The 12,017-nt window shown below is 35.5% G+C and overlaps 1 protein-coding gene across 1 annotated transcript in view; it reads right to left on the reverse strand.

Moving 5' to 3' along the window:
* The window catches only part of LOC145667905 (gamma-aminobutyric acid receptor subunit delta-like), a 125,128-nt gene that overhangs the window by 62,840 nt on the left and 50,271 nt on the right, over positions 1–12,017 (reverse strand). Inside the window, exon 4 of the mRNA XM_081735332.1 lies at positions 51–283. Coding sequence (XP_081591458.1) covers positions 51–283 — 233 coding nt within the window. The remainder of the gene's footprint in view (positions 1–50; positions 284–12,017) is intronic.

Raw genomic sequence — 12,017 nt, forward strand, 5'->3', positions numbered from 1 at the left:
AAATAAATTACGTAGTATATAGGTAAAAAACTATCACAAGAGTTACTTACGCTACGACGTATCTTATAGTTTTGTTAACAAAGACTTTAAAATCTTTGAGTTCGTGAAAAATTTCCCTGTTTTTGATTTGTCGCAGCTGCACTATGAAGAGATCAGGAACCCAGAATTGGCTTATCTCCTCTTTATTTACTCGCAACGGTAGCGACGAATTTAGGAATTTTTCTGGCAGCACAAGCCGTGTCTCTGTCCAATACAAACGCAGGAACACATCCATAGTCAATTCCTGGTGTTAAAAAAGAAGTAATGAAAATATGGCCAATATATTTATGGTTATTCTTTCTTCAATACCTATGTTGCTTATAGATTTTTCATTTATACCACAATTTATATCTTTACTTTCAAGCATATAAATTACGACTTAAAGATATTGAGATGTAATATACATAACTTTTTTTTTCCTAATTAAAGCTATTAAAGAAGTACTTGCATTTCTCCAATATCATATTATCTTACCGTGAATTTTGCACGGAGAGTATTCCTTTATCAATCAGTATTTAAAATCATTCTTTTTACATATTCATTATACACTTGGACGATGTTGTGCATCAATTGACCAAGCAAAAACATGGTTCTGAGATATTGAAGGAAACACAAACATGTTACAATTACGATCCAGCTCTTGGTCAGTCCAGGTGTTAGAGGTTGGTCGAATAGCTTTTCCTGAACATTTAAGCAAATCGTAGGTTTCAAACATTTTTTTCTTACATTATTTACATTGTCTCCTACACACTGATGTAAAAATCTCGAAAATTGAAAAATGGCGCTTGGTCAATTGTTGCATAACACCTAGTCCTCTAACACCTCAATTACAGAGGTTGATATAGAAGGTCAAAACTGAAGGGGGGCAGCCAACCCCCACACTATGATAGGTATATCAGAGTTCACTATAGATTTTCAAAAATATACAAATAATAATTTAAATTATTTTTGTCACTCAAACAGATGGGGTCTAGGCCCCCCGGCCCCGGACTAGATCCGCCAGTGCCTAATTGTGTCTAAAACATACAGAGAAATAATTTATATATTAATTGTAAATATTATTACTAGTTATTGCGCCCGAGCCTGCTGCACACTGTAGGCTAACCATAAAAAGCACAAAAATGAAATCTTTCAGTTTAACGTCCCACGTTTATGCTTATTAGGCTAACGGAGACGATGATTAAAGCAAGTGAATAATGATGGAAGAATTAGCGGAATGAGAAGTTGGGAGGAAACGGGAGTACCCCGAGAAAACCCACGAACACGATGTTGTCCACCAAAAGTTTACATGGCCGGGAATCGAACTAGGGATCCCACGCACCAGAAATAAGAGCTCTACCACTGTTCCATCAAGTCCCTCCATTAAAAAAAACAGTTAGAGGTTCAAAAATTCATTTCAAACCGTTCAACCGTTTTCTCATAATGATGAGACAGACAACGTCGATTTCCTTTATAGATCATGACTTTAGTCTTTGGTCCATTGAAAGAAGTTTTGAACTCAAATATCATTTATTGATGCAGATCAAGTTTTAAAGCCATAATTTCAAACGAACGTAAAACTCGCAACACCAGAATTGGAAATAACTATATATACAAAGATACAGAATAAAATGAGAAACCCTGAAGGCACGAACTTACGACAAACATATTTAGATATCACAAATATATAGGGAAATATTCATTCACAGTCAAAAACAAGAAATAGAAGTAATAAAATACTTCTGATTGAAATATTACAATTTATTTATTTTCTCTGTTTTTCTGTATTGCGGGTAAAACATTTTTTTTTTACGGGAGAAAGAAAAACTGAGACAATGAAATTTCTACGCAAGTACCGGTTTCTCTGATAATTGGCGCGTTCAGTGCACTAGCGAGTCAAGTTCACATTTTGGACATATCCCGATAGGTGTACCCTAAATGGGATAGAAAGGGTTCAAAAAGGTTTCCGTAAGGATTTTGGGCGGAAAATGAAATTTGGAATTAATTCGAAAATTTGGTGTAATCATTTAGGTTTCGGGATAACTTTGGAGAAAATTGAAATTTCCGGATTACAAAACACATCACGGTGAAGTGTGCTAAAACATAAATTTTATAAAGGGGTGTATGGAAAGCCGTCACTCATTACCGAATTTTTTTTTAGGTACATTATGTTGATGCTAGGAGGTGATTCCAACGTATGATGAACAATATTGTCCTCAACAAATAACAGTTACAACCCAGAATTGTGACCTGTCTCGTTTGCGCACAAGTGGCATTGAAAAAAAAACTAAATTACGCCCCTTTCTATGAGACCAACCCTCATTGCCGATTGTTTTTAGGTACATTATGTTAACGCCAGGAGCTGATTCTAACATATGAGGTACAATAATGCCATTTACAAGTAAAGCTGCAAACCAGAATTGTGACTTGTCTCCTTTGCGCACAAATGATATTGCAAGAAACTGGAAAACGTGTCACTATCTATGAGACTAGTGTTTATTGCCGATTTTTTTTTTAAGTATCTTATGTTTATGCCAGGAAACTAATTCCAAAGTATGATGTATACTAATGTTTTCTTCAAATATTTAGAAATCAGAATGATGACCGTTCTTCTTTGCGCACAAATAACATTGCAAAAGACTGTTCTTGGGTGCTGTTCTCACGTTGCCTGCGTACTTCGCTATTTGGCAACTGATACGTACGTACACGTCATTTTCTTTTCGTGACGCTTTCTTATACCATCTTTTCTTTGACACCAACGAAATCAGTAAAGTAATGCACAAGCCCTTAATGAGGATATTAGGACCAAATCTCAAATGTTCATAACAATTTCGTCAGTTTTGTAATTCTTTTTATGATTTAGCATTTTTTTATCAATTGAGATTTGTTATTAATACAGTAAAACCTGTCTTTAACGGACCCTTTATTAAACGGAAAACTGTCTTAAACGGAAATATTTTACGGTCCCATGAATTTTGGAGAACAAAACGTGTAAAAGCCCCTTCATTAAGCGGAAACTGTGTTACGCGGACAACGGAAAGAAAAATAAATATTTAACGGAAAATTCTGAGTTCCGGACTACAGCCTTTAGATGTTTCGACATTCTGTGAGACATATACATTACACTGTTTGCGATAAAACGTTCGTTCTTTTGTTAAATACTTCTGGACAGTGTTGACCTTTCCCAACCACTACTCATATTCACCCCCACAAATTGTCCTTAATCCCCGCAACTTAATCAAGAATCATAAGGAATGTCGGAAAGAAGAAAACGAGATAGAGGAAGAAGAGGAATACGATACCGAGTTCCAAGAAGAGTGTAGAATAAATACATATCAAAATGCTCTCAGAAGTTTAAAGGAACTGCAAAAATTTGCCTTACGGAAAAATGATTCTGATTCACTTAGTATAATTTCTCAGGCTAAAGTGTATGCGGAAAGTCAAGCAGCCAAGCAGCAATGTACACAGAAAACCCTGCTTGGCTATTAGAAATATAAAGAAAACGTGTGCATAGCATAGTTTGTATTCATTTTAATTCTTTTGTGTATTTATTCGTAGAAGAAAGAGTACTGTAATCAAACAATGTACATACAGCAATACATATTCTCAGTATGCCCCTTTATAAGTATGTATTAAAAAAAGAAAGGAAAGGTCTACCTCCACTAAGCGGAAACCTGACTTTAACGGAAATTTTTGCAAGTCCCGCTCGATTCCGCTAAAGACAGGTTTCACTGTATAATGAAAGTGACTATGTGACTTTATACCTCATGAACCACCCAACCGATATCGATGAAATTTTCAGCATAGATAAGGTTCGGTCCTGGAAAGGTGTTTATCATTTCACTTTGACGGTGTAACTTAGAGGAGGGGGAAGATATTTTAAAAATGATCGAAAATGACCGATATTAGTGTTGAATCCATAGTTTTCGAGGTCGCTGAGACGCACATTGACACTTCCAATGACGTTTAAATCCAAATTCAACCCTTTATGTCCAAAATGAAACGTTTTCTCCCCGTACGAAGAACGGGTATTCTTCTACTTATATATATATAATTAAATTAAATTGCAATAACAGGATTTGAGTGAGGGTACTGAAGCAGCACCGCCTTATAGGATTTCAAATTGAAAAGCTGAAATGAAATATTTAATTTTGTCCTGTTATGCATTCCCAATTTCTTTCAACGGAATCACATTATTTTTTTGATTCAGCGCAGTCAGAGAAGAGATTTCATTTTACATTCATAATATCTATTTTGCACACGTTCATGTACATGCCTAGTCAGTTCACAAATAATGAATACAGATTCTTTGTTTAATAAAAGTTCTGAAGCACAGAAAAATAGAAACATTTATTTTGTGGTATTGAAATGACAACATTAATATTTCCTACTTCACCATTTCAGTTTGTTTATTTGACAAGAGTATTTAGGTTTTCATTTTCACTACATCAATCAACCTACAGCTGATTCTGGAAAACAATACGATTTAATCAATTAAGCTGTATAATTGATCTAACCACCAACATTGAACTCCGACCACCTTTTGTTGCTTTCAAAATCAGCAGCATTTGTTTTCAGTTAACATTAGTATAGACTATATCATACGTAGCAGGGAGATCACTGCATGAACCGACATTTGCTAGGAAAAGTCGCCAGTGGGTGATCTCATGCATGCATAAAGTGAAGTTATATTTTACTTGTTTCTTGCGAAGTCGTGTAAGCGCAAACGAGAATAGTCACCATTCTAGCTTGCAATAATGCTATTTGCAGATGATATTAGCGTACATCATACTTTGGAATCAGAGTCCTGGCATAAACATAAGGTACCTAAAAAAAAATCGGTAATAAGGAGATAGTCCCTTAGAAAGTAGCACGATTTATGTTTTTACAATGTCATTTGCGCGCAAAGGAGAAAGTTCGTCAATCTGTTCAGCAATTATTATTTGCAGAGAACATTACACTGAGAAAAAATCCGTTATCCGGACAGCGGTATATTATACAAATATACGGAATCCTTATGTTTACTACGGAAATCTGTTGAGTTGAGTTGATTTTGAGTTTAACGTCCCGTTCAGCAGCGTGGCTATATGAGACGTGGACCTACTTATTAACGTGGAATCCGAACCACATGAGCTCCTGCCGGGAATCGAACCCGGGTCTCCCACGCCAAAGGCGCGTACGCTAACCGCTTAGCCACGAAGGAGCTCTACGGAAATCTGTAACTAGACTATATTGTGCCCTTTTCCGCTGGTATGTTACATCATGGAGCTGCAGGTTATCTGACATGTAACGGTCTTCCGTATATTACATACGTATATGTATGTTACATATGTCAGCTATATATTATATACGTCCATCTGTATGTGAATCCTTACCACCTATATAGTACAGTTCTTTCTTTCACACTAAAGTGCGTTTATGCGGAACACTTATACGGAAAGAACGTATATATAACATATGTTTTCAGTTATTCGTTGCTACAGAATATTGCTTACGTTACGTACGCCACGTGCGTTTTTATTTTTACTTTTTTCAGTGTAATTTACACCATACGTTGGAATTAGCCCGTTAATATGAACAAAATAAATAAATAAAAATTCGGTAATGAGTGATGGCTTCCCATACACCTGATTATAATATTTGGAACGGTTTTACACTCTTCATCATAGTGCTTTTTTTTTTGCAATCCGGTTTTTTTTTTTCGAAGGAGTTTTACCAAAACCTAAATGAAGGCACCCAATTCTCAAATTAATTCCAAGTTTCATCAGCTACAAGAAACCTTCACGTGGTCCTTTATGCCAAAAAAAAAAAAAAAAAAAAAAAAGTACCTCATGAGACCATCAAGTTAGAAAGATTAAACTCGGTATGTAAACACTCATTAAAGATAAGGGGACAAATATTCGAGCGCTTTTGAAGATTTTCGTCTTAAAAGTGAGGGATCACTTACTATATAAATAAGAAATGAAAGTAACGATGTTTGATGGCCGTCTTGCCCTAAACCACTACATCAAATTTGGTTATTTTCGTACATGGGTTGAGCATGGCCTACTTAAGAGCATCGAGTATTGTATTGTATTGTTGAATTTTACATTTCAAGATTTTGCTCTTTAGGCTAAAGGGAACGATGAGAAATAAATACAGATAATGAATAAAATGGTGGATAGACAATATATAATTTCCATGTTCTTAGCAAGATTCGAACCAGGGACAGACAAGTCTTGAAATAATAATAATAATAATAATAATAATAATAATAATAATAATAATAACATTAATAGTAGCAGCGTGTTCTTTTTCTGTCATTTATGATTTTCCATGCAATTATCCTGGTCATACTTCCCCTCTCCACTCGAAAGAAAACCATTATATTAATCGGCCATTTTGAAGAAATATCTCATAATTTCGGGTAAGAAATTTAGAGTATCCAATATCATGCAATGAGCAAATTAAATAATGATTTGAAAATCGAACTGTATAACAAATCATAACATTTTTCAAATGTAACTATTTTTATATTTTGTACCAACTACTGAAGTTAGCATGGAAGCACTGAAGATAAATAAGGAACCGTTATGCAATGTCCACTCTGTTCCGTAAATGGCCAAGCCAAGTATGTAGAATCTCAATTAAATTTTCATAACAAAATTACAAGATCGATAATATCTTACGTGTTTCGACTCGGCTTATTAATTGTGCTTTTTTTTTTTTTTTTTTTTTTTTTTTTTTTTTTTTTTAAGGAACTGCACGGTATCCTTGTATCACCGTTACAGTTTTAAATTTTTTAAGGATTCTTCTGCAAACAAAATGAGTACACAATGAAACATTTTTTTTTTCTTTTAAAATGATCTTCGAGCTTCTACAATCAATATTGTTCAGTTTTATTATTTGAAGATACATATTCTGTAGTCAACTACAGGGCAGCCCAAAAAGGAAGTACACAGTTCCCTACCGATAGGAATTTGTGTTATGTGTGACAGAGTTGCCAGATGTTTCAGAGAGAAGAAAGAGAAAGATGTAAAATTCAGAAATTACATATAATAAACACACACATGGTTTCATGTAGTAGTGTAGGTTAAATTTAATTAGGAATTGGGTCAGTTTTATTAAAAATAATTCCACCACATGAAATATAAAAAGTATATTACAATTCCTGGTGGAAGCTCATGTGATTTAAATTCCACGTTAAACCTCCTCCCATGTATTTTCTCGTCTCATATAGTCTCGGTGCTGAAAGGGACGTTACACTCTAATGCAACTAACTAAGTAATTATATGGGGATCCTATGGTACAATTTGTACCATACGCGTTTTTCATGGTACATTACGTTATTTCTCTTCTATTTGAGCTTTTTCGTCCGGGTTTTTTTGTTTTCCAAGTCCAGAGGCCTTGTAGAAGACGTTACGTATGGTTTCAGACCGTCCTGCGTCCAGACGTAGGAGGTGATGACGTCATAAGTCAAAAATTTCTTTTCTCATTTTCTAAGCCTATGTTCAATATTTTTTGGCGGGCTTATTTTTCTACGTAGAAGATTGAAATTTTGCACAAACATTAAGTCCACCGAGTAGTATTTACCAGATTTTTTGTTCCGGTGTCAGTGCTAAAACAGGGGGGGAACCAGAGGGGCAAAGGGGTAAAAAAAAGAGGGGCAAAATCCCGTTTTTCTTCATTTTCCCGCCTTACATACATGATGGGGACACGTGAGTCATACCGTCTGAAAGGCAGTTCCATTCTGAAGAGAATGACGGTCGAATTATTATTCTAGGGTAATTAGGGACGTCTCAGGGATTTTTTGAAAAATATACTTCTATATAGGGAAAAATGGGACATGGTGGGTATATTTTTTTTGGCGGGCTTACTTTTGCACCTAGAAGATTGAAATTGTGCACAAACAATCAGCCCACCTAGTAGTATTTCTCAGATTTTTTCAGATCTCTGCAATAAAACAGGGGGGTCCAGACGGGGAAAAAATTGAAAAAAGGGATTTTTAGACAAAAAATCCCGTTTGTCGCCATTTTCCCGCCTTACATACATGATGAAGACACGTGAGTCATACCGTCTGAAAGGCAGTTCCATCCTGAAGAGAATGACGGTCGAATTATTATTCTAGGGTAATTAGGGACGTCTCAGTGAATTTTTTTCAAAATATACTTCTGTATAGGGTAACATGGGGGAATTTTCTGAATTTCTTTTTTGGCGGGCTTATTTTTGCACCTAGAAGATTGAAATTATGCACAAACATTCAGTGCACCGAGTAGTATTTAACAGATTTTTTTCAGATTTCTGCGTTAAAACAGGGGGGTCCGGAGGGGCTAAAAGTTGAAAAAAGGGAAATTTAGAACCAAAAAATCCTTTTTTCAGAAATTTCCCGCCTTAGATAATTGATGGAGACATGTGAATGGTACCGCCTGAAAGAAAGTTCTATTCTGAAGAGAAAGATTGGCGGATTATAGTCCTAGGGTAATTAGGGATGTCTCAGGAATTTTTTCCCTGAGATCATAGTGTTTTATGGTTATTTGGGGCATAGTGGGAATTTTTGATAAAAATTCTCCCGCTCTTACTATTCAAGATAAAAACTTGAAATTTGGCACACACATTCAGTATACCAAGTACTATTTATCAGATTTTTTTTTTTAGATGGCTACGATCACACAGGGGGGGGGGGTATATTACACAAATCTTTGTTACCTTTTTATTGTATTTTGATGTAGATTTAACATCTCGTAACAGTCCCACTTACTTTTTACACGTTCAAGAATTCTTGCAGAACATCGAAATTCACAACTGGGTGTATTCTGGCCACGGGTGGCTTCGTGGTAGAGCACTTAGCTCTTTTGCGTGGAATCCCTGATTCGATCTCCTGCCAAGTTAGTTTGTGGTAAACAGTATTGTGTTCGTGTATTTTCTCGAAATGCTTCCGCTTCCTCCCACATTCTCATTCCACCAATTCTTCCGTAATTATTTATTTGGCTTAATAATTTGTGAGCGTGTGGCCCCCCTCACTCCCATTCCATTTTAAATTTCCCATTTACTGTTGGCTGAATTGGAATGAGGCTCCATGTACTGTTCGTCAACGCAAACTGTGTTCTAGTTTTATCTTTTTGTAAGTTGGCAATCCTGTGAGTGATGACTCGTGCTTCCTGTTCACTGAACAAAGGAGGCGTAATATGGTTAAAATGATGCAAAACATAGTTCGTCGAATTCAAACATCATCTAGACTTATTTTTATTGTTTTCAACATTTCAATTATTTTGTTTTAATGGTGAACTTATTTAACGCCCTTTAATATATGTATTTCTGATGAAGAATATTTATTATGAACATTTGTAAAATCTTTTCTGGCGTGCTAGGCGCAAACATACTGACGCTGAGGTAAAAAGCCGCGAAGGTGTGCTAAGCAGTTATGGTGGTCTAGATTGTTCTTTTTCTGTGGCGCCTGTGAATAATATCTAAGTTTTTCTTCGCAATCGATCACGATTTTGTAAATTCGACTATGGGAAGAACAAGTTAAAACCTACATAGATGATAAACATAAAATTAACACAAAATCTACGTTTGTGTGCTAAAATAGCGTATAATATGTAAATGTATGAAATCAACGAGGCATGAGTAAGAAACTAACACAGGTAAAAGGGCGAATTGCACTCACAACTAAAGAGTAATAACTATGACGGAACCTAAATAATAACTGTTCGACGAACAACAAGAAGCACCGTGGAATCCTTTTTTTTTTTTTTTTTTTTTGAAGAATAGCTACATGATTCCCCCCCCCAAATCCATCAACTTATAGTGTAGTTAAGTGTGATACGAAAATAGCGTGTGTTTAATGCTAGTGCATCGTGTAATGCAAATTTCAGCCGGCATTCGTAGTGCGTCATTTTCTTAAAGAAAAAAATAAAAATATATAATAATTTTATTGCGTAAATTCCACATTAATAAATTTTTGGGCTCATGGTGTCTTGGTACATGTTAAGTAAAAATCACTAACAAAATGTTGTAATGTCATTAACGCAAGTATTGTACATAACCTGTGTTAACCGAATAAAATTTACATATAATCTATTTCTTTATGTACAATTACCTTTACAGCATTTCTGCACAATCACTACCCAAAATGGTGGATGTTATGTTTAGTAACTTGTATTCATTCCGCTATCGCCAGCAGGCGTGGCAATGACGGTGGGCGCTCGCAGTCGCAACCTCAATGAAATAGTATTTTGATTCGGGATCCAACTTGGAGGTTTGCGCATTCTCTATTGTAGTATTATCATTTGTATTGCGAATGCCTTCTTCACGCCAATCACTAAAATCCACCACAGGTAAGTTGTATTGAACAGGAGTTGTTTCCAGCAGAGTTATAAAAATTGGTTATCCCAAATGGGATCAGGTAAAAATCAGACTCTGTCAGTCACAAAAGTGGTTAGCTCGAACAAGAATTAGACCCTGTAGGCCATAAGAACGGCTGCCCCGAACTGGAACCGAACCCAACACGATCCAATCGTGTTACAAGAATGGCTTATCCCGAACAGGGACCAACGAGAACCGAACCCTGCATGTTATAAGAATGGCGCTCCGAAACAGGAACAGAACTCCTTCACCGTACATGCAAAAGTAGTGATTTATGTGTAGAAACGTAAAGGTATAAAGTATCTGACTCGTACTTAGAAATTTTCTGTAATTGTAAAAAAAAAAAAAAAAAAAATGGATGAAAGTAATGTTAAGTTAGTGCTGGACGCACTTAAAGCATATAAAGAGGAACTCATTGAACAAACTAATAAAGAAATACAAAATTTACGTGAATCTTTAGAAAATAAATTTGTGGAAGTTAATGAAATAACTGTAAAGCACGTTAACGGTAAACTCCAGGCACAAATAGAAGTTGCAAAGAAAGAAATTTGGGGTAAAAGTGAAGAAAAGGGGGTCCAAGCACTTGAAAAAATTGAATCAGTTGAAGCTCCAATTGAAAAGGCTAGTTGTGCAGATGTAGAACAAGGGTGCCAAAAGGTAGTAAATGAGTCAGTTTTTGTTAGCGCTTGCAATGGTAAAGAAACAAGTAGTCAGCCAGTGTCATACAAATGTAAAGGTTTAGTTAGCCAAACTGTTACGTCATGTAGGCCTAGTGTTCGTTCGAAGTTTAAACAGAAAGTAGATGCGTTGAACATAAAATATTTGTCATGTTACGGAGGAAAATGCACTGATAGGTTTTGTACGTGTAATTGTACTAATGTAGTAATAGTAGTATAATGAGGCAAGAGAATGCGCTCTTTACTCATTAGTCATATGTTGAATTTAATGGAGCTAGGATGCGTCCAAAGCACGTCACAAACAGATAAGTTAGCATGTATTCCAAGTAATGACATATGTTCGTACTTCGTGAACATAGTTAGGGTTCAGATTGACAAGAAGGAAAACAGTGGTAACAGTTCTCACTTGGTGGTGATAAATATGTATGTTGTAAATTTCAAGCGCATAAGGTTTTATTGTTTTCTATGCACCCAAATATGTGTAATGAATGATGAAATCAGTTCAGGCACTAGTAGCATCAAAGAGAATAATGTTAGTGGAATGTCATGGCACAAACAAGTTGAAAGTTGTCGAAATAATTTTAGTAAGTTGCAGTACATTTTGAGTAAATCCGTCAGCAAGTATAAATATTGGTCACAACGTAGTAAGCACGCGTCCGATAAGAAACGAAAGTTGTGTAAATTGAAACGAAAGATAAAAGGCATGCACAAAATATTGCGATCTTTTGAAAGAATGTCAAAGTTTGTCCGTAGGAATTTTAAGAAAACCCAATGTAAGCACAAAGGCAATTGTATGGTGGTAAGTAGTAATGAAAAAAGCAATGTAGTCACTCCAGAAAAAGCACAAACAAAAATGTAAGTGAAAAGCGAAATGAAAAGTTGAAACCTAGTAAGAGTTGTAAGTTGTTTAAAAGGTCAAAAGTCAATGCAAAAGGAAAACATATGCAGAAGTTAGTCGTTAAAAATCATGATGGTGTC

This window comes from Thermobia domestica, chromosome 13, assembly GCF_964235325.1.
Source record: "Thermobia domestica chromosome 13, izTheDome1.hap1.1, whole genome shotgun sequence".
Classification (NCBI taxonomy): domain Eukaryota; kingdom Metazoa; phylum Arthropoda; class Insecta; order Zygentoma; family Lepismatidae; genus Thermobia; species Thermobia domestica.